Genomic DNA, 20222 nt, shown 5'->3' on the forward strand with positions numbered 1-20222 from the left:
TGGCCCGACCCCTCAGGCCCCTGGCAGAGGGAGGCAGCCAGGCTCCTTGTAGGAGTGTGCACAAGGACCTTGGATGTGGCACCGTATGTGGACACAAGGCACGTTGTGGATGGAGGAGGTGGAAAACACTGAGCTCGATAGTGCCCTGGGCCAGGGGGATCCTGAGTGTATTTGCTGTTGGAACTGGGTGTCGGCATGGCATGGTTCCGGTTGGGGTTACCACGGGCACCACATGGGCTGGGCACCATCGCCATGAAGGCTGCTACATTCATTCCCAGGAGCAGGGGTCTCAGAGCACAGAGGTGGCACCTGAGCCGTACACAGTGGTGTTTAGAAGGACAGGGGAGTGATTATTTTGTACACAGCAAGGGGCACTTAGGTATCTGGCTGTGGCCAGAGAGATGTGGAGGCAGGAGTGATTCCTGAAAATGGGGTCCTTGAACGATTTAAACTTTATGGAACATCCCAAGGGTGGAGGACAAGCCCAGAACCAAAACAAGTTCTGTCTACAACAATGAGTGTCCGCAGGCAGTGGGTTAGAAAGTGGGAGAAGGGAGTTTCAGGGGCTGACTCATTTGCTTTGAACAGTGGCGGGAGGCAGCCAGCAGGTGGCAGTGTGGGCTTGCAGTGGGGCTGGCAGGCGCAAGCCTCTTGGGACCTGGGACAGGGCTGTACCTTCCTTCAGGATCGTGCCCCACTTTTAGGGCATTTGGGGGTTTAGGACTATGCTAGTGGACTCTGCCTGAGTTCGAGTGGGAGGGAATAGTGACAGAGGAAGGGAACCGGCCTCTGTCGGCCAAGGAATCAACGACCAAAGCCAAGGTCTTATGGAAAGCAGAGACAGGAAGAGAATTTTTGCAGAGGGGGAGAAAACAACTCATTTCAGTCTAATTACCCGCCCCCCCCCCCTTCCTGGTAGTCAAAGCCATCAGGGTGTGGAGAGCCAACTGCTGTCAAAGTGCAGTCCCTGGTGTTCCTGGAGTCTTGAAGTTTATGACTTGAAGTTTATGGCCTGTCTTGGTGGCAGTTACACTGGCCAAGTCTTGGAGAAATGATGCCATGTTTTAGAGAGGTTAAAAAAAATTAACTCGTGTAAGTCACTAGCTACGCAAATATCCGTGTCACTAGGAGAATGACAAGGCTTCAATGGCTGCTAATTTTGAGAGAAGTAACATATTATCCGTTTGCTGCTATTTACCATTTCCCTTCCTTACAAGTTTCGGATGGTGCCAGCCCCACCATGGGCTCCTTGATCATATTACTTCTTGCAACATTTGTTATTGATATATTTATTTTGAACACAGAAAAGATACATTGTTGCTTATTTAGCGCTTAATCCAGGAACAAGAAAAGCTGTTCAGCTCCATCCCTCAAACACTGATGAGCATGTGGGGATTTTTATCTTTTCCGCGCCCACCCCCCTCCCCCCAGCACTCTCTAGGGTTGCAGAAGCAGGATGCGTTTCTTAAAAGAGTCTCATCCCTGGAGTGCATTTTAAAGGCTATACAGTACAACAGACAGATATTTTTTGCCTAGGAAACTGTACACCACAAAGGTGGACAGAACTGCTTGTAAACAAGGTCCCTCCCCCGGGCGGAGTCAGGGGCTCCAGGATGCTACAGAACCTCTGGGTGGATTCCTTTCAGTTCTGCACCAGAAGAAATTCTATTTCTACAGAAAATAAAATTCACGATTGCTTTCCTTGCCGCCTCTCTTCTTCAGAAAGGGATTACTAAATTGTCTTAGCCCTTTGTTGGAGGAATTGAAATGCGGGGGAGAGGATGGTTGGAGGTGCTCTTGTTTAAGGAGGGGGTGAGGAGGGAGGCAGGGTGGATTTGAGAACTCTCTGCCGCTGGTGATGCCGGCGGGGACATGCTGGGCTGCCGCCCTCTGGCAGGCTGGGTCTTCAGGTGTCTTCAAGGTAACTTCAGCTCTGTTACCTGCATGGTCTCTGATGGAAATTGCTGGGATTCAGGGGCCAATATCTGAGTCTCTACAACCAGGCCCGCGTATCCCCTTCCGTGGTACCCCCGGCAGCAAGGCCGAGATGTAGCCACTGGTGCTTTTGCAGTGGCATAGTGGGGCCCACATCCCCTTCATTTCGTCTCCTCAAACTCCATGGAGGGCAGGACCAGAATGCGTTGGCTCACAATTCCCCACTATGCACCACTGCCCAGGAGCACAGCACTGCTTCTGGGGTCTGACTCCAGCCCACTCAAGCTTAGGCCGTAATGGTCGGCTGGGCATGTACTTAGCGAGGGGCTGCTCCTCTCCTCAGAACTGTACCCGGCAGCCCTCCATCTTCTTTGAAGACCCTCAGTCCTGGGCAGTGGTTGGACTGACGTGGGCACAGCTGTGACCCACTACCACCACCGCATGCCCACCAAGGGCCCTGCCCATCACCCGTGGCTTGGGGTGGGGGCTTCGGAGATGATTCCGCTAGCACCACCAGACTGAGGGCACTGGGCGAGGGATGGGCAAGGCGGGCTGTGAGGGTCTCCAGGTTGTGCCTGAGCCCCCAGACCCAGGTCCCTTACCCTATAAGTGGCAGGGTGTTGACGTTGTGGCTCTTCTGCCCTGGGGTTGGGAGATGGGGACAGTGCGGAGCTGAGCCTCACTGAGGCCTGTCCTGCCAGCCGGGAGGACCAGCTGCTCTGGGGTGGGGTCGGGGCAGGCAGCTGACCTGGGACGGTTGAGCAGTTTTTGGAGGCAGAATCCGCGTGTGGGCACAGCCTGCCTGGTGCAGGCAGGGCAGACAGGCCCGTGGAGAGGGTGGGATGAGCCCTGGTCCCTTCTCCGCCTCTCTTCTCCCAGCGTTGGCTACAGAGGCATCACTGACAGGCTGGGGAGGAGACTGGGAGGTCGGGAGAGCTTCCTTTATAATGAAACCTTCGCAGATGGGATTGTGTGTGTGTGTGGGGGGGCCTATGTGTGTGCACGTCTGCACACGTGTGGGGCGTGTCTGGATGTGTGTGCGCACATGGGTGCATCAGTGTGTGCGTGTGTCCAAGTTGTGTGTACATGTGTGCATGTGGGGGTGCCATGTGTGCACATCTGTGCGCGCGCGTGTGTGCGTGTGCGTGTGTGTATGCGTGTGTGTGTGCGCACGCGTGTGTGTGTGCGTGCGCGCCCCTGCGTGCCTGAAAGGTGTGGCTCAGCCCTGAGGGGCTGACAGGACCCGGCCACTGGGTCCCTCATATAATCCTCTCTGGGCCTGAGGCTGGGGCCCGGGTTGGGGTGGGCGAGTCCTGGGAGCTCCTCGGCCCTGGTTCTGGTCCCGGCAGTGGCAGCAGGCCCGATGGGGGGGGGCTGGCCCCACACACGGCCTCATAAGGCGGCAGGGTGTCCATGGAAATGGTGCAGAGGCCACTCTGGCGCTGCGGTCTCTGTGCCTGCTGGTGTTGGCCGGGGCTGCGGCCACTGCCCGCATCCAGGGCGCGGTCCAGCGCAGGGCAGGAGTCGGTCAGCGAGTAGGGGGGCGGGGCGTCCGTGGGGACGTACAGCTGAGTGGCCCCCGGCCCCACACACTCCTCGTAACTGCAAGAGAAGAGGCTCCCTCAGGGCCCTGTGCGAGCCGGCTTCAGTGGTGGGTGGCGGGGTCGGCCCCGAGGGCCGGGGGCCTAGCCACAGCGACAAGCTGCCCCGGCATGGACCAGGTCAGGCCTTTGTCACGCTGAATCCGATGAAACCCCTCTACTCCCTGGGGAGGGGCACCCTGGAAGCACCGAGACCTGGATTCTGGCCCTGACTCAGCCCCGGTGTTCCGTGTGAACGTGAGTGAGCGAGCCACCGATTCTGGGTCTCAGATCGCTCAGAACCGCAGCCGCTGCTGCTGGAGCATCTGCAGGCTGGCCACTGAGCGTGGGTGGTGCTGGTGGGAACAGCCTCAGGCTGCCAGACACTTCTGGGTCTCAAGTCACCCCAAAGTGGCCCTTCCAGGGTTAGGAAGGTGCCCCTGGGGCCCATGGCTGCAGGGTGAAAAAGCACCCACCTGCAGGCGAAGTTCATACCTCCCAGTGCCCCTGGGGGCAGAGGGTAAAGGGTGATGGGGAGGATGGGGCTCTTTCTGGGGCCCAAGTGGTCTCCTGGCGGGGAAGTGATGGAGGCCCAGACTCCTCTTTTCAGGTACAAACTGGTGGCGATGTGCCTGAGGGTGGCTGGCAGGACAGGACAGGACCCAAAGGCTCCCCGGGGAAGAATCCCCCCCATGGGACAGGGCCACCTGATGGCCACGAGTGCAGTCTGGACACAATGATGCCTATCCCAGTGGATGTGATTTGGGCTTTGGGGGTGCAAACTAAGGGGCTGGGGCCTGGACCTTCCACCTCACCTCTTCACCCAGCCTGAAGGAGCTGAACGTTTCTTCCTTTTTCCTTTTCGAGTGTCTCTCAGGGACATCTGCTGAGTCGCACCCCACCTTACAGGGACCAGCTTGGTCAGGAGGGTGAGGAGATGGCCACGCCCACTGAGCAGATGTTTTCTGCATTTATTCCATCTGGGGTGTTGCTGTTTCCCATGGGGGCTGGGGATTCTTGCCCAGAGCCCTGCCCTCTCAGGCCTCCTTACCCTGGTGGAGAATCTGGGTACAGCTCTCGGAGCACCATGGCATCCACGTCCCCATCAGAGCTGAGGTCCAAGGGTGGAGGCCAGTCCTCAGCAGGGCTGCAGGTGTAGCGTGTCCTGTGGCTCGAGCGGCTATACGTGTGCCCGTCGGACACTGCAGGGAACGGACATTCAGCCTGGGCCTCAGGCTGGTGCCAGGGAGGGTCCTCACAGGTCTGCCTGAGGCCACTGAGATTCTGTTCTCTCCAACTCACCATCCTGCCCCTCACCAAGGAGGGCTGCCTTCATTCCGTCAGCAACAGCCCCAGAATATGAGCGCCAGTGCCCTGCTGGGCATGGGGGTCACAGAGAGGAAGCAGAGCTGGCCCTGCCCTGGTGGGGCTCCCAGGGTAGTGAGCAGCCGGTCCTGCGGACAGCCTGGTAGTGGGCAGCATGTCACAAGCTTTGATAGATGTTGTACTGGGGCTGTGGGAGCAGAGACGGACCTGACCCAGCTTGGAGGGCAGGGAAGGCTTCCTGGGGGGAAGGGCTCCCAGAGCTGAATCTTGTCTAGAAATCAGCCAGGGGAAGAGGGGCAGGCCTGGCAGAGGGAACAGAACAGCTTGAGCCAAGAGGGGGGAGTTGTGAAAGAAGACTGTAGTGTGAACAGGAAGCTTTGAGCTGTGGAGAAGGGCTGGAGCACAAAAAATGGGGAGGAAGTGTCAGGGAATGAGGACAGCAGAGGTCTCTGGGGTCAGGCCTCCCTCCCTTAAGGTATCCCAGGGAGAAAAGGGGTTTCTCTGATGACTCCTGGTGACTTCATATACTAGACTCTCTTCTGGGTTTTTTTGTTTGTTCTTGTTTTTGTTTTTATCACATAGTACATCAAAGGCTCTGAAATGTCCCACAGCTGAGAAACACATTTAACTGTGCTTGTGCAGCATTTGGCCACGGAATCTTATTTTCTGAGACCTAGTAACACTGCTTAGGAAATGCCGATGGAGTACAATCTTCTCATTCTACAGCTGGGGTTCAGAGAGGCTCAGTGTCTTGCTGGAGGCCACACAGCAAATTATTGGTTGGGCCGAGAGTGGCTGGATGTCCCGGGTCCTCCACCTCCCAGTTTCTGACAGGTCTGGTAGAGGTGGGGGTCGGGGTGGGTGGACAGTGGGAACTGCAAAGATAACTGGTTGAGACATGAGGTGTCCCCCCCACCTCCAACGGGTTCCCAGGTGGCTCCTCCCCTCAGAGGGCAGGGTGCAACATCAGGGGCGGGGCTTGTCTGTCTGGGGTGGGGCTCATGACCTTTCTTTGAGGTCAGCAGCACCGTTGCAGTTGCCCTTTCCATTCTACAGCCAGAGGCTCAGGGTCGCATTGCTGGTAGAATGTGGAGCTGGAATTCATGCATAGTCTGTAGACCCCAAAGATTGCTCTTTCTACTCCCCAAATCTCTTTTTCTCACCTTGATACAGCAATGAACGGAAAAATCTGGATATGAAACACTATCTGCAGGTGCAGTCCCAGGGTTATCTATGGACATCGAGAAAGCTCTCGGAAGAAAATATTCCAAACATGTTAACAGCGGCTCTGTCTGGAGGACAGGATCAGAACCCTTATTTTCTTCTTTATATTTTCTGTATTTTAAAGGTTTTCTGCAATGAACACATATTACTTTTCTACTAGGAAAAAGGAACCCAATAACATATGCTGTAAGAAGGAGCCGAAATGAGATTTGTTTCCTTTTAGGGCACCAGCCGAAGGATGAGAATTTTGGGAAGAAATTGGGGAAGAAACTCAGGAGAGAGGAAGACATGAAATAAGTGCGTGAGGACAGAAGTGGAACTGAGGCCACTGGGCTCTGGTGCCGGGATCTCGTCCCTGCCAGTGTTGCTGCGGGGAAGGCCCCCCTTGCAGTGCCAGTGGTTGGGGGGGCTATGGCTGCCCAGACCTCGGGAAAGCTAAGGCTGTTTCCTGGTGGGCAGGTCTGAGAGCTGACCGGGCCGAACCACGCTGCTGTTACCCTCTCTCCCTGGGTTGCTTTTCTTGGGCCCCCCAGAGGCTGAGCGTCTCAGGGAAACTGAGGCTTCCCTGAGGCACTCACCTAGCCCAGACCCCATTCCTGAGATGACCCAGGTCAGTCCCAGACATCCAGCTGGGTGGAGGTCCTGAGGAACAGCTGGAAAGAACCCCCTCCCCACACACACACCCTATTTGAACTCCCCAAATTCCTTTCTTATCTCCTTTCCTTTCCTGTCTTCAACATCAGCACAGACCCAAATGGTCCAGGGAGACCCAAATCTCCCTCTTCCCTTATTTACCCAAGCTAAGATATACTTCGGTTCATTATTCAGCCCAAATCCAAGGTTAACAACCTTTGACAGGCCCGGGAGAGGGGGAAAGAGGAATTTGCATCCATGAGCACCTCTGTGCTCTAGCCTCACAATCTCATTCACCCTCAGCAATTTGTGAGAGGGGGACAGTGGCTACTCCCTTCCCTCAGATGACGAATTGGACATAAAGCCACTTGCTCTAAAGCCCCAGCAAGTGAAAGGGGACCAGATCTGTCTCCTAAAGCTCAAGGTATTTCCATCTTATGGAAGGAGAATTTCCCTTCCTTCTTTCCTTCCCCCCTCCCCCCTCTCCCCTCCCTCCCCTCCCTCCTCTCCCTCCCTCCCTCTCTCTCTCTTTCTCTTTCTCTCTCTCTCTCTCTCTGCCCCCCTTTCTTCCTCCCTCCCTCCCTCCCTTCCTTCCTTCCTTTCTTTCTCGGTCTTTCTGTCTCTCTCATTCACTCACTCCTTCATTCATTCTCAAACATTCATTGGCTCCTCTCTCTGCACCTGACCAGCCTACAGAAGGGCCCTGTGGGCAGACAGAGGAGGACCAACTTTGTCCTGAGGGCAATGGGGAGCCATTGAGTAGTGCTGAGTAGAGTCACAATTCAGTCATGTTGGCTGTCTTGTGGAGAATGCCTTGGAGGTGCCAGGCCAGTGGCTGGCAGGTGTGGAGGTTGTAGCATTAGTGAAGTGGTCCCAGAGTAGGTTTTCTCGGAGTGGTAGGGAGAGATCATGAAAATAGTTAACATTTACTGAGCACTTACTCATAAGCCAGGTACTGTGCTGATTTAGTCCTGACAATAACTTTTTGGGGTGGGTCCCTGTGTACCCATTGTACAGATGACTCACAGAGGTTAAGCAACTTTCCTGAGGTTGTGCAGTAAGAAGTGGAGGATGAAGGCTGTTTTGGACCCCCTGGGTCTGAGGTGCCTCTGAGACTTAAGGGGGTGGTGTCTTGGGAACGTCTGGGTGAGGGTGGTGGGTGGTGCCTGGAGCTGGCAGGTGGATGAGATGGACATGGGTACAGATGGGGTGGGTACAGAGAGAGGAGCTAGGGCCCAGGGTTGGGCTCTGAGGGACCTTAATATTCCTCTCCTCAGAGAATAGGAATCCACCAAAAAGTCTGAGAAGGAGCAGCCAGAGCAGTGGGAGAGAGCCTGGGAGAGGATGAGTCACTAGAGCCAGGGGGAGGGCATCTGAAGGACAGAGGGTCCCCAGGGCCACTAGGGTGGTGTTTGTTGGTGCTCTGCTGCTTTCATGTCCCCTCTTCCCTGGCTTCTTTCCAAGGCTCCTCGCAGCCCCTGTGCACCCCCTGAAGGCTAGAAGGCGGTGTAAGGGCATCAGCACCTCCAGGCGCCCTGCTGAGGCCCCAAGGAGGTGCCAAAGCCAGAGCTGAGAATAGAAGTGGGCAGAGAGGCGGGAGCCCCACCGAGGGGTCTCCACGGTAACAGGGCTGCAGGGCTGCTGTGAGTCAGCGGAGCGAGGGGGTGGGTAAGCAGAGGCTTGACCCCAGACTTGGCCTGGCTGTGGCCTGCTGTCACCCCACCTGCTCTGATGTCAGGGACAGGGCCTTGCTCATGTGGCACAGGCCCTGTGGCTCCACCACAGACTCAGGATGGACTAGCCTGCCCCTAGGTCCATCTCTCTCCTCAAGGCCAAGGTTGACCTCTCAACCTTAATCTAGGGAACTCCTGTGGGCATCTCTCCTAGGCTCTAAGTACGAGGCGCAGGCTCGGGGGCACTCAGGCCATTCAACAAGTCCCTCCAGCTTCCCAGTCTTTAAAATGGGCTAACACAGCTCTTGGTGTGAGGATGAAATGAAGTGGTTCCTTCCCTTGCCCGCGGAGTACTTCTTCTGGGCCAGGTCCTGTTCTGGGCTGTGAGCTCAACTCTCGGAGAGCTACATGCAGCTCCTGCTTTCACCGATGCAACACAGCCATCCTGTGTCGGGGTACTGATGGGAATGTGGGTACAATGCTAAGGAAGTACAGGGAATGGGGGTCAACCCTGCCTGGAGGGGGGAGGTGAGGAGGGGCCAGAGAAACTTCCAAAAGGAGGTGGTATTTGAGCCAGGTCTGGAAGGACAAGTAGGCTTTTGTCAGGTGGGGAAGTATGGGGAATGGCATTCTGGGCATAGGGAAGAGCATATGCAAAGGTGCAGAGGCAGGAAGGAGCATGAAGGAGGTGCCTGGGGAGGAGCAGGAGGAGTGGAGGGCATGGGTCTAGTTATGTGAGGTGGGCATGCTGGCCGTCCTGGGCCTGACCGGCCACATCCTGGGGTGGGGGGAGGTCGAGGGTGGTACCTGGGCTCCTTGTTGGGGGTGGGCCTGCTCTGAGCAGGAGCCCTGCACTCTCCAAGGGTCAGGCTGGTGATACAAGGGTAGGAACAGGCAGGCCTGGTCTCACAGTGGCCAGGGCTGGGGAGGGAGCACCACACTCTCCCTTTGACCTTCAGCCTCACCCTGGGCAGACAACTGGGCTTCTTATGCCACTGAGACATGGTGAGTGCCTCTGAGCTCTTCCTGATTACTTATGACCTCGAGGATGCCTCCTCTGACCACCCTGCGCCACCCATGGCAGAGCTGCCACCTCCCTGATGCCTCCTGGGCTACAGGGGTCCCAGGGCCCGGGGTGGGCGGCAGCTCACCATAGCCGTGCTCGTACTCTCGATGGCGGCGGCGGCGGCGGCGATGGTGGTGGCGGTGGTGGCGGCGATGGCGGTGGCGGTGCCGCTGGAGCCGGGCTTGCCTGTCCCTGCGGATGCTGCCCACGATGATGGTGATGCAGGAGAGGATGATGACCACGCCTATGACTGCGCTTGCCACCAGCACAGGAGACACAAGCAGATGGCTGTGCTCTGAGCTCTCTGAGAACGTCGGGTAGAAGTAGCTGGTGCGGTTGTATCGAGCTACTGTGGATAGCGAGAGAGAGGACACTGAGCCGGGGCACGGACCCTGCCCCACACCTTCCTCCTCCCTCCCTGCTTCCCTGTGAGTTATTCATCCCTAAGCAAATGGAGGATATTCAGGTCTCTATCCTGACTGTTCCTTCCAGGGAGGAGGGGAGCAGCGCCTCGCCCACTGCCTGCAGGAGCCTCTGCTAGTGAGGGCTGACCTCGTCGCCTCTCCTCTGAAGCCTCTGGCCTAGGAGCTCAACCAACTCACAGAAAGGAAAAAGGAAGCTCAGAGAGGGCAGTGGACTTGCTCAAGGTCACACAGCAAATTAGCGGCAGAGCTGAGGCTTGAACTCACTGAACCTGACTCAGTGCTAGACAAGGACTCTATTCCACCAAGACATGAGGTTGGAAGGTCAGCATGACTTTATCAAAGTCTTGGGAAGGGATGGGGGATACACAGGGGTCAGAGTATGAGGACCAGATGTGCTGGCCTCCAACACTGGTCTCCTGCCTCAGGGGCGAAACCTACCGAGGGGACTCCAGGGAAATCAGGCAGGCCTGGGGTTATGAGCAGTAACTGACCCAGACATGACAGTGGGTTGGGTCAGATCAGGGAAGGCTTCCCAGAGGAGGTGAAGCTAGGAGGTGTTCCAGGCAGGGGAAGAACAAGGACAAAGGTGCAGAGAGGTGGGAAGGGGCTTCTAGGAAGGGGTGTGGTATGGTGGGTCCCTGAGAGCCCTACTAAAGGAAGCTTCTGGGGCCCATGATGGCTTTGTCCTCCCATAAGATAAGATGATGGAGCCCTGGGGGCTGGGGTCCCAGGGAAGGGTTAGAATCAGCCAGGACCATCCATGGGTACTTGCTGCCTCGCTCAGGGAGAGCCAGCACCACATTAGTGAGTGTCTGTGACTGCCCCTTAATTCCCTCCCACTCAGCTGGGCAGGGATGTGGTTTTCCCCTTTTACAGATGCGTGGACTGATGCTCAGCACTGGTAGGTGACCAGCCCGTGGCCACTCAGTTACTCTGTGGTTGAGCCGAGTGAGAACTCAGGCCCAAGCTTCAAAGTCCCGAGCTCACTCTCCATTGTCCCCTGCCCCAGGCATGAGCCCTTCCTGAGGGTGCAGGTCCCATCTCTGGACAGCCATAGGGAGCCAGCTTCAGATACTCAGTGAGCCACAGGGTCAGGGGCAAGCTTTCCTGGGCCCTGTTCTGAAAGCGGTCCCCCTGTCTGTCCTCCCAGAGCCTGTGTCCCAGTCCCTGTTCTGCATTTGTCGCATATGATTATGTATGGTTTCCAGGGCTTGTGTTTGATCGATCTGTGTGTCCTCAAGCTCAGCACTGGGCCTGGGCTCACCAAAGGTGCCCAAGCCATGTACTGAGTGAGTGGCTGCAGCCTTGAGACCAGATGGGGAAGTGGCAGGGAGGCCCTGAGCTGCCTCCGGGGAATGAGGTCTCTGTCTTGAGTGGTAATCAAGCAGAGTGTGGATGGTTACCTCCCTGGGTCGTTGTAGGAGGGCTTTGTTCCCAGGTGACAGCATGGACTTAAGCAAATCAGAAGGTAGAAACTCAACTGTGGCCTCCTGTACCTTCCCATCCCTTTCCAGCACCATCTCCAAAAGCCTCTCCCACACTCAGCTCATGTCAGGGACAGGGAGGTGAAGCATGAACTTGGGGCCTTTGCCTGAGCTATGAACATGCCTTGCCAGCAGTCCTGGCCCATGCTGGTGGCTCTTGCAGCCTACTGACCTTCATTAGGAGGGGCTGGCCTCGAGGCCCTACTGCCTGGGCCAGAATGTCATCCTAGCCTGAGAGCCAAGCCTTTGCTTGCTGAAGTTCATTGTAAGCTTCTCCCCTGCAGGTGCCTTCACTGGGGAGAGGGAGCTGCCCTTGGGCTTTGGCTGAGCATGCGTGCTTCCTGACCCTCTAATATGAAAATGCCAGGGTAAGCAGATTTCTGGGATTCTTTGAGGGCCAAACACAGACCACTGTTTTGAGACCCCCCACTATGTGTAGGTTCTGTGCTGAGAGCTCACTTCATCCCTGAAGCTATGTTCTCCCCATTTTATAGGTGAGGATACTGAGGCTCAAAGATATTAAGTAACCCACCACAATCATATATAGCCAGTATATGGCTAAGTGATAATCATTCTCTTCCTGTTTGGCCCAGGAGGCAGCCTCAGCATCCTTTTCAACATAGCACTTCACACAGTGATTACCCTGGTCATGAGACAAAGCTTTTGGCCACCACTCGTCTAGTCCACCGTGCTTTCACTCCTGAGCCAGTGACCAGGCTTTGCCTTGGACTAGAGCTGAGCCAGTGGTCATTCTGCTACCGTATTCTCTCTGATAAAGTACAAGCCAGCTGGCCATCCAACCAATGTCACCCTCTTCCTCTCACCTTTGAAGCAAATGGCAGGGCTTGGGAATGTCAGAGACAGCAGCCCTCCTTGGGGAGGGTAGGAGTGTATGGGGTCCACACTGCTCTCGACTGTCCTGTTCAGTCTGTTCCAGCTGCTGCGATGGTTTGGGATGTACTGGTCACCCCACGATCCAAGGCAGATGTGCTACCAGAAAGCTGGCCATGGCAAGGAGGTGGAGGTGCCCAGAATGAGAACCTAGGGTTGGATTTGTGTGTGCATGCCTGCCCTGCTCAGCATGCAGAAACTGCTGCGGAGGTGCCAGTCCCATGGGGTCACCCTGAAGACGCCTCTCCCTCCCCCTGCTTCAGCAGCAAATGAGAACCTCGCCCTCGTGGCAGTGCCAGGCTCATCACCAGCCAGCCGTGGAGATGGCAACACCCATGCCTGCAGATAGAGCCAGTTGGTGCAGGCGTCCGCCTGCATGGCCAGGGGGAAGTTGATCTTCCAGTCCCTGCGACCGGTGGAGGTAGGTGCTGCTTTAAATTATGAGGGAAACTCTTCCAATTCCCAAATTCAGGGTCCATTTCATCAACAAGATAAAAATGACTGCAGAGAAATAACATGATGCTAGCCCCCCTTCCCACCACTCTGCCTCGCTCTCCCCCTGCACCAGCTGTGGAAAGGACAGAGGGTAAGGCAAGCTTTGCCCCTATCCTAGACTTTCTTCCCAAGCAGCTTCTGCAAAGGTGCTGATGATCAAGAGGAAATTGTACCTCAAGATACCAGGTCATCCCTGAGATGCGGCCCTCCCTCCACATACAGCATGAGTAGCTATCATCTCCTGGACATCTACTGTGTGTCATGCACCATGCTTGGTACTTTTCATGCACTGTATTATCTCATTTAATTCTTATGATGGTCCATGATGGGATCCCCAATTAATAGGTGGAGAAACTGGGCTTCAGACATGTCATTTGTCCAATGTCACTCAGCCCACAAAGAGGGACCTGGGTCAGTGGGCAGCAAAAACCCCATGCTGTTAGCCAAGATGCTACTCTGTGGCTACCAGGCACTGTGCACTGGTGCTCATGTTTTTGGGATCTTGCTAAAGTAAAATTTTTCTCTCCCTAAAACGATGCATGGCTTCTTCTGGGCCACCTTAACATGTAGTCAAAGTAGGCCATGACCTATGTCTTATTCAGGATGAAGGTGTATCATCAGCTGAACGAACACTGCTGAGTTTTGAAGGGCTGGCAGGGGCCCACCATGAAGGTCAAATCAAGAGACTGTCTTTTATCTCAAGGGCAGAGAGGAGACATGAAGGGGCGCGGTCAGAGTGTTTTAAGAGCGCCCTCTGGCTGCAGAACTGGACGCAGGGTGGGAGGACACCAGCGAGTCCGCTGTGAGGGTCCACGTGAGCGTGGAGCGTGGAGGGTGGAGCGTGGGGCGTGGAGGGTGGAGGGTGGAGCGTGGAGCGTGGAGCGTGGAGGGTGGAGCGTGGAGCATGGAGGGTGGAGGGTGGGGCGTGGAGCGTGGAGGGTGGGGCGTGGAGCGTGGAGGGTGGAGCGTGGAGGGTGGAGCGTGGAGCGTGTAGGGTGGGGCGTGGAGCGTGTAAGGTGGGGCGTGGGGCGTGTAGGGTGGGGCGTGGGGCGTGTAGGGTGGGGCGTGGGGCGTGGTGGGGGGAGCGTGGGGCGTGAAGCGTGGGGCGTGAAGCGTGAAGCGTGAAGCGTGAAGCCCGCAGCTCCCGCCCTCGGAGCGTGGAGCCAGGCTCAGCTGAAAGCCCTTGAAGGGCGGATGCTCCTGAGGAGAGTTCTTACACCGCGCCAAGCTGACGTCCTTTGAGCAGGCCTCAGCGACAACCCTGGTGCTCTCCCCACTCTGCAGATGGGGTCCCAAGGTCCCCTTCGGGGCTGGGATGGTGCCTGGATCCGTGGGCCTCAGCTGTGCCAGGCAGAAGCCAGCTCTCGCGCCTCCAGACCTCTGCTCCAGGCTGGGACTACGAACCACAGGTGAGTCAGAGGCCCTGCATGACCCCAGCCTGGGTGTGGGGCCGGGTCTGGCGCTTGCCCCCTCTCTGTGCGGAACCATTGTCACCCCCATTTAAAGGACACTGAGTCTTGGTGAGCTGAAGTTTGCCTACCTAGTTTTGTGGCAGAGCTGGGATTGGAACCCAGGTGTGTCTGATAATCCATGCACTAGGGCCCAGAGCAGGGGAAGAGAGTTGGGTGGGGTGGAGGTGGAGGTAGGAGAACGGGGCTCCGTTCCTGGTTCTAGTTCTACCCCTCACTCGCTGTAGAGTGAGTTTGTCCCCTGCCCTCTCTGGACCTGTTCGCTATTTGTCTGAAAGACGCTTATTCTTGAGCCGTTCTTCCTGCAGGGTGGGTGAAGGGGTCTGAAAGGGGTGGGGAGGAGGTGGGAGCCAGCTGAACACAATGGGTGAGGCAATGAGATCCAGGCTTGCGTCGGGGGATGGGGTCAGGGCTGGCTGCAGGCTGGGAAGCAGTGGGGAACGTGCAAGGCAGGGAAACTGAGGCAGACCATCACTACTGACTCCTTGCTGAGTGTAGTGCGTGGGCAGCTGTGCAGTCACTCTGTCTGGGTTCAGGCAAGTGCTCTTTGCAGCCTGAAGCCACCTGGGAGCACTGACAAAGGAAGGGCACCGAGACACTGGAAGTGCTGAGCCAACATCTTTAGGCCTCCAGTCCTGCCCACACCTTCGGAGACGCTGGCTAGAGGGAGAAGGGGGGCCGAGGACTGAGATCTGACTGAGGGTTCCTGTCACAAAAAACTCTGAAGACATTTGTCATGGGTCCACTTCCCTGGCAAGTCTGGCCTCAGTAGTTTACCTCTTTCTCCACTGCCGAAGCCACTAGGGTGAGGCCTTGAAGTCATTGGAGGGAAGCTGGGGAACAGGATTCAGGTACCATCTTCCCTGTGCTCACCAATGGCTGGTCTCAGCCTCCCAGCAGGGACAGGGGCAGGGGACGTGGCAGGGCAGACTCACTTGCTTGGGCAGTTCTGAGTCCCCTCCCTTTCTGTTTTGGGCAGCCTCTCAGCCCACTTGGTGATATCACCTAGTTACCAGGAGACTGTGATGGAGAGAGTCAGAGTACCGGGAGCAGGTCAGGGACATCCACACAGAGGGGCTGGGTCTTGAAGAATGAACCAGCAGAACAAGATCAGGGGAGGGAGGAAGGGGCCTGGGCAGGGGAACAGAGTGGTAAGGTCCCAACAGAGCTCAGGAAAGGAGGAGGTGCTCCTGGGGTGGGGCTGTGGGATGTCCCCTGAACATTGGGATTATGGGGATGAGGAAGAGGCTGCTTGGTGTTCAGGATTCTTCTTACAATGGGGATGTAGCTCTGTAAGAAGTCAGCTAATGTCATGTCAAGGCCCTGACACGTTTTACTTGGCCATTTGTGGCATTACAGGTGGGGCAGGTTATAGTGGAAAGGAATATTGGAATGTGAAGTCATCCACCTGTTAATCAGTCTTCCATAAATTCACTCAACCAACCGATCATCCACCCTCCTAATGTATTTATCTACCTAGGTATCTATTCAGGATCCACTTGATCATCCATGCATCCATCCATCCATCCATCCATATATTCAATCATCCATCCATCTACCCACCCATCCATCCACTCACCAGTACTCACTAAGTGCTTATTCTATGCCTGGACACATGCTAGGCACTGGGAACATGTATATGAATCAACTAAAATGAACCTCTCAAACTGTGGAAAGCAAGAGTTCCCACACAGGTGCCCCAGGGCTGAGAGGGAAAGTCTTGGTACATCATGGAGTTCTCTGCTCTCACGTCATGCAGAGTAGCTCTGCTTCCCTCTGTTTTATGCATCAGAGTTAATAGGAGAGTGCTCCATTGCCAAGTGGAAGATTTTCAGCCACTGCATTAAAATATAACTGGAAAAATATAAATGACCACCCACAGGCCTTTCATGATTCTATAAATATAAGATGAAAGTGATTTATTCCACTATTGAGATAGATTCTGCCACTTAAATAAACTCACCAAAATTAACTCACATGTACCTCTACATATCCAAACTCCCTAAGTTTACTGTCTTGTCATCATTCACTAAGGTTTTATCTCTGGTTTGATGAACAATTTATTTGTTGGCTGGAAAACTCATTGAAACAGTGTCACAAACCACTTTTCCCTACTTCTGCAGAGGAAGTGGTAAACTGGCTGACATTATGGAACCAAGCCATGGCAGAGTTAGACTTGCTACTTGAACCCACACCAAACTCTTCCTTTTCTTGCTAGAATCATCAATGGCCCTGTACTCATTTTCTCTCCTCTTCCGTCCCCATCTAGAGTTGGCTCTTAGGCTATTTTCCACAGAGAACACAAGCTTTTATAACACCAGCAGTCACTGTGCCTGCTCGATGGGTAGGAAATAGTGGAACTGCGTGGAGAAGCAGATGCTGGGTGGGAGCGGGGGCTGGCTTGGCCCGCCCATCAGCTAGGGGATTAGCTATCACATCCCAGTTTGCATTATGAGACTCAAAATCGTGGCTTCGAAAAATGACCACTTACTACAATGTGGACTTTCCAAGAAGTTCATGAATAATTGATATGTACAATGTTAAATTCATGAATGCAGCAAATTACCCTCAGCTATCCCACCACAAGCTGGACCTGCCTAAAGGTATGTTCTTGGGCCACAGTGGCCGAGCCCCCATCCCAAGTACTATCTTCCTTGAGGTTTGTTTTGGCCATTTGCTTTTGTGGGTTCTGATTCTGGAACATGTTAGAGGTGATGGGATTTTGTCCCCTGCTCCACAGTGGTTCCCTCAACTCCTAGAATACAACGGCATGTGGGAAACCAGCACCAGGGCAGCAGTGTTATTAAAAATAATATATCATAAGTAGAAAGGACTTATTCCAGGAATGCCAGAATGGTTTAAGACCAGGAGATCTATTAACATAACATGTCACTTTAGTAGGTAGGATGAGAAAAACTAGTAGATCAGGCAAAGATAGATACTTCTTGGCCATGATATATCCTGATGATCTCAAATGACTGACAACATCGTACTGAACCGTGGAGCTTTGGAATTGTTTCTCAGCATGTGGTTCAGGGAATGTGGGCTTCTAAAAACATTACGCAGTGTTTGGGGACAAGCCTTGGACCCCCACGCCCACCCCCCAAGATTGCTTTGCAGCCCTGAGCTGGGGCAAACCAGCCCGAGTTCTAAGGCCTTTTATTCACCAACATTCAGTATCCTGAGACGGTGCATGGTCCTAGTGTCCTCTGGGAGAAGGATCACTCCTCAGCCATCTTCCTCAGGGCAGGAGGAAGCCCAGAGCTCTTCCACCAGAGCTGACCTGCATCTGGTCCTAGGATCTGGCTAAGTAAGACAGACAGTCCTGGGTTCGAATTTTGCCCCTGCCTCTTGCAGGTGGTGCCCTCGGGGCAGTTTACCCCTCTGAGCTTCTATCACTTCATTTGTACAGTGGGAACAGCAATTTCTTTGAAATAATCAAAGCACACTGCCTAGCAGGATGCTTGGCACACAGTAGGTGCTCAGTATATGACAATTAAACCTTAAAATCTTTAAAAACACCCCTAGACATAGTGTTAAATGTGAAAGGCAAAACAGTAAAGCTCCAAATGGAAAACACTGTAGAACATCTTTATGACCTCGGATTGTTTAAACAGGATACAAAGGTACTAACCATGAAAAAAACGGATAAGTTGGACTATATTAAAATAAAGATCTTTGGTGGGAGATTGGGCTTCTAGGTGGGCAGGGGGCACAGGGACTGAGATGTGAACAGGGTCAAGGCCATGGCTGGAGCAAGGGGAAAGTTCTGAAAGACTTTCTAAATCATTTGTAACCTGCCCTAGGACACTGGTGAATGTTTCTCAGGGAGGAATCTGTACAGGTGCCTGGAACCAGATAATAGATCCTGAGACACAGAAGTGTCCTTCTTCCACATCCTTATGGGATCCTCCATTTTTGCACAATTAGCTGTTTTACTCCAGTAGGTTTGCTCTTTGCGGGAGACCCAAGAGAGTAGCCATACCATCAATTATAGCAATTCAATGTCAAACAGTATTAACTGAATATAATACATCTTGTGATGATATAGGAAAACTAATTTGGTAACCTAGGTCTCATGTTCAATGAGGGGACCTAAGACAGCCTTTCTTCAAATAATTGATAAGTAAAAAGCCCCACAGTATTCCTTTTCAGTTCGAAAAATGCAAGTCTTAGCAGCAGCTGACAGGAAATGTGTGATATTTCCCCGGGCTGTCTTTTGATGATGACTCATATTACCAGTGCCTTTGCTACCTCTGATTACCTATGTTTCAGTATTAGTGTCACTTTAGTACTTGAATCCTGTAAAGATTTTTGCAGTGGAAGTATAGTTCTTGGTTACCTACTACACTTAGAAACAGGTCCTCATTCTGTTTTATAATATGTTTTTTGCATTCTACTCTAAATCAAAGCCAGCGTTGAACAAAGGGATGATGCTGTGCGCGTCTTTCTCCTTTTGTGTGTGTTTCATCAGCTCCCCCTCCCCATGGCTCTTGTAATAAGGCAGTGGTGTATAGCTGGGCCTTTCATTCTTGTGCACTTAAAAATAAATGTCACTGCAGGAGAAATGCTGGCTGTGCTAGGATTGAGCAGAAATTGATTTTGAAATGATAGTAAACATTTGTTAAACCAGACACTGAACTTCACCCACTATGGTGGTTACATTACTTAGTTCAGTGTTTTTAATGCTCAATGTAATTCCTATTTTAAAAGAATTTAAGGAACAACCCACAGGTTTCTGAATATACAAACTCAGAAATTCCATACTGTCTGGGAATCTGATAGTCATGTTGTTTTAGATAACTGGATTTTACACTTGGTAGATACGCCAGCGCACTAATATCGCTCAGGTGTAATTGATCATCCTGTTTGCTCGCAAGGATAATGAGAGCCGCTGTGCCCCAGTGCTATGATTCTTATTGTTTAGACAGTGTTGGTGACATACTGTGCATGTGTAGTAGCCACATGTACTATAATAGTCCTTAAACTATTGGGATCACTGTCAGTATTTAAGTGTTGGAGGTACTTTTTTATCTTGAAAAAAATGAGAGATTTTTTAAAAAGTTTAAACTGTTTCACAATCAGTCCTTTAAATTTCATTTAACCTAAAACCTGAAATTTCAGTAATAGACAAAAACTCTTTAACAAGGCTGCCATCCAACTTAAAAGGTGCCCACCGTGGCTTTCACATTTGTAAAAATGTATTCTTTGAAGTGCAGCAATAGAATCCTCTGCTCCTAAGGAGTACAAGAGGGTATCTCCTAACTGTATGCTCCATATCATTTTATTTTCTGTAAATTTTGAAGTTAAATATGCATAAAGCAAATAATTATATACAAGAATAGATAAATAGTCTATATATAAAAGTTTAAGAACATCTGTGAATCCAAAGACACGATTATAAGAGTCAAAAAGCAGTCCACGGGCTTCCCTGGTGGCACAGTGGTTGAGAATCTGCCTGCCAATGCAGGGGACACGGGTTCGAGCCCTGGTCTGGGAAGATCCCACATGCCGCGGAGCGACTAGGCCCGTGAGCCACAATTACTGAGCCTGCATGTCTGGAGCCTGTGCTCCGCAACGGGAGAGGCCGCGACAGTGAGAGGCCCGCGCACTGCGATGAAGAGTGGCCCCCGCTTGCTGCAACTAGAGAAAGCCCTCGCACATAAACGAAGACCCAACACAGCCAAAAAAAAAAAAAAAAAAAAAAAAGCAGTCCACAAAGAGGGAGAAGATTTTTGCAATAATATATCCAACACAGGACTGGTAGTCAGAATATATAAAGAACTCCTAGAAATCAGTAATAAAAAGACCCAACGAAAAAGTGGGCAAAAGGCTTAAACAATCACTTCACAAAAGAGGATATCCAAGGTGCTAAATACACTGTACTTAATCACCAGAGAAATTCAAATGAAACCACAAGGTAATATCTCTACTATCTACCAGAATGGCTAAAGTGAAAAAATCCAGACAACACCAAGCATTGGTGAGGATGTAGGGCAACTAGAGCTATCATATATTGAT

At 53.2% G+C, this 20222-nt stretch overlaps 1 protein-coding gene across 5 annotated transcripts in view; it reads right to left on the reverse strand.

The window, feature by feature from the left end:
• Positions 1-1273: 1273 nt before the first annotated feature.
• Positions 1274-20222, reverse strand: part of BEAN1 (brain expressed associated with NEDD4 1) — a 39307-nt gene continuing 20358 nt past the window's right edge. For 2 of the 5 annotated variants that reach the window (XM_082369085.1, XM_082369086.1), the window contains exons 2-5: positions 17369-17507; positions 9523-9786; positions 4567-4717; positions 1274-3537 (exon numbers count right to left, since the gene is read on the reverse strand). In XM_082369085.1, coding sequence (XP_082225211.1) covers positions 3195-3537; positions 4567-4717; positions 9523-9786; positions 17369-17396 — 786 coding nt within the window. In that variant the 5' untranslated portion in view covers positions 17397-17507 and the 3' untranslated portion in view covers positions 1274-3194. The other 3 variants (XM_082369087.1, XM_082369089.1, XM_082369088.1) reach the window with 3 other exon arrangements.

Source organism: Balaenoptera borealis (genome assembly GCF_965194805.1).
Source record: "Balaenoptera borealis genome assembly, chromosome: 19".
Lineage (NCBI taxonomy): Eukaryota > Metazoa > Chordata > Mammalia > Artiodactyla > Balaenopteridae > Balaenoptera > Balaenoptera borealis.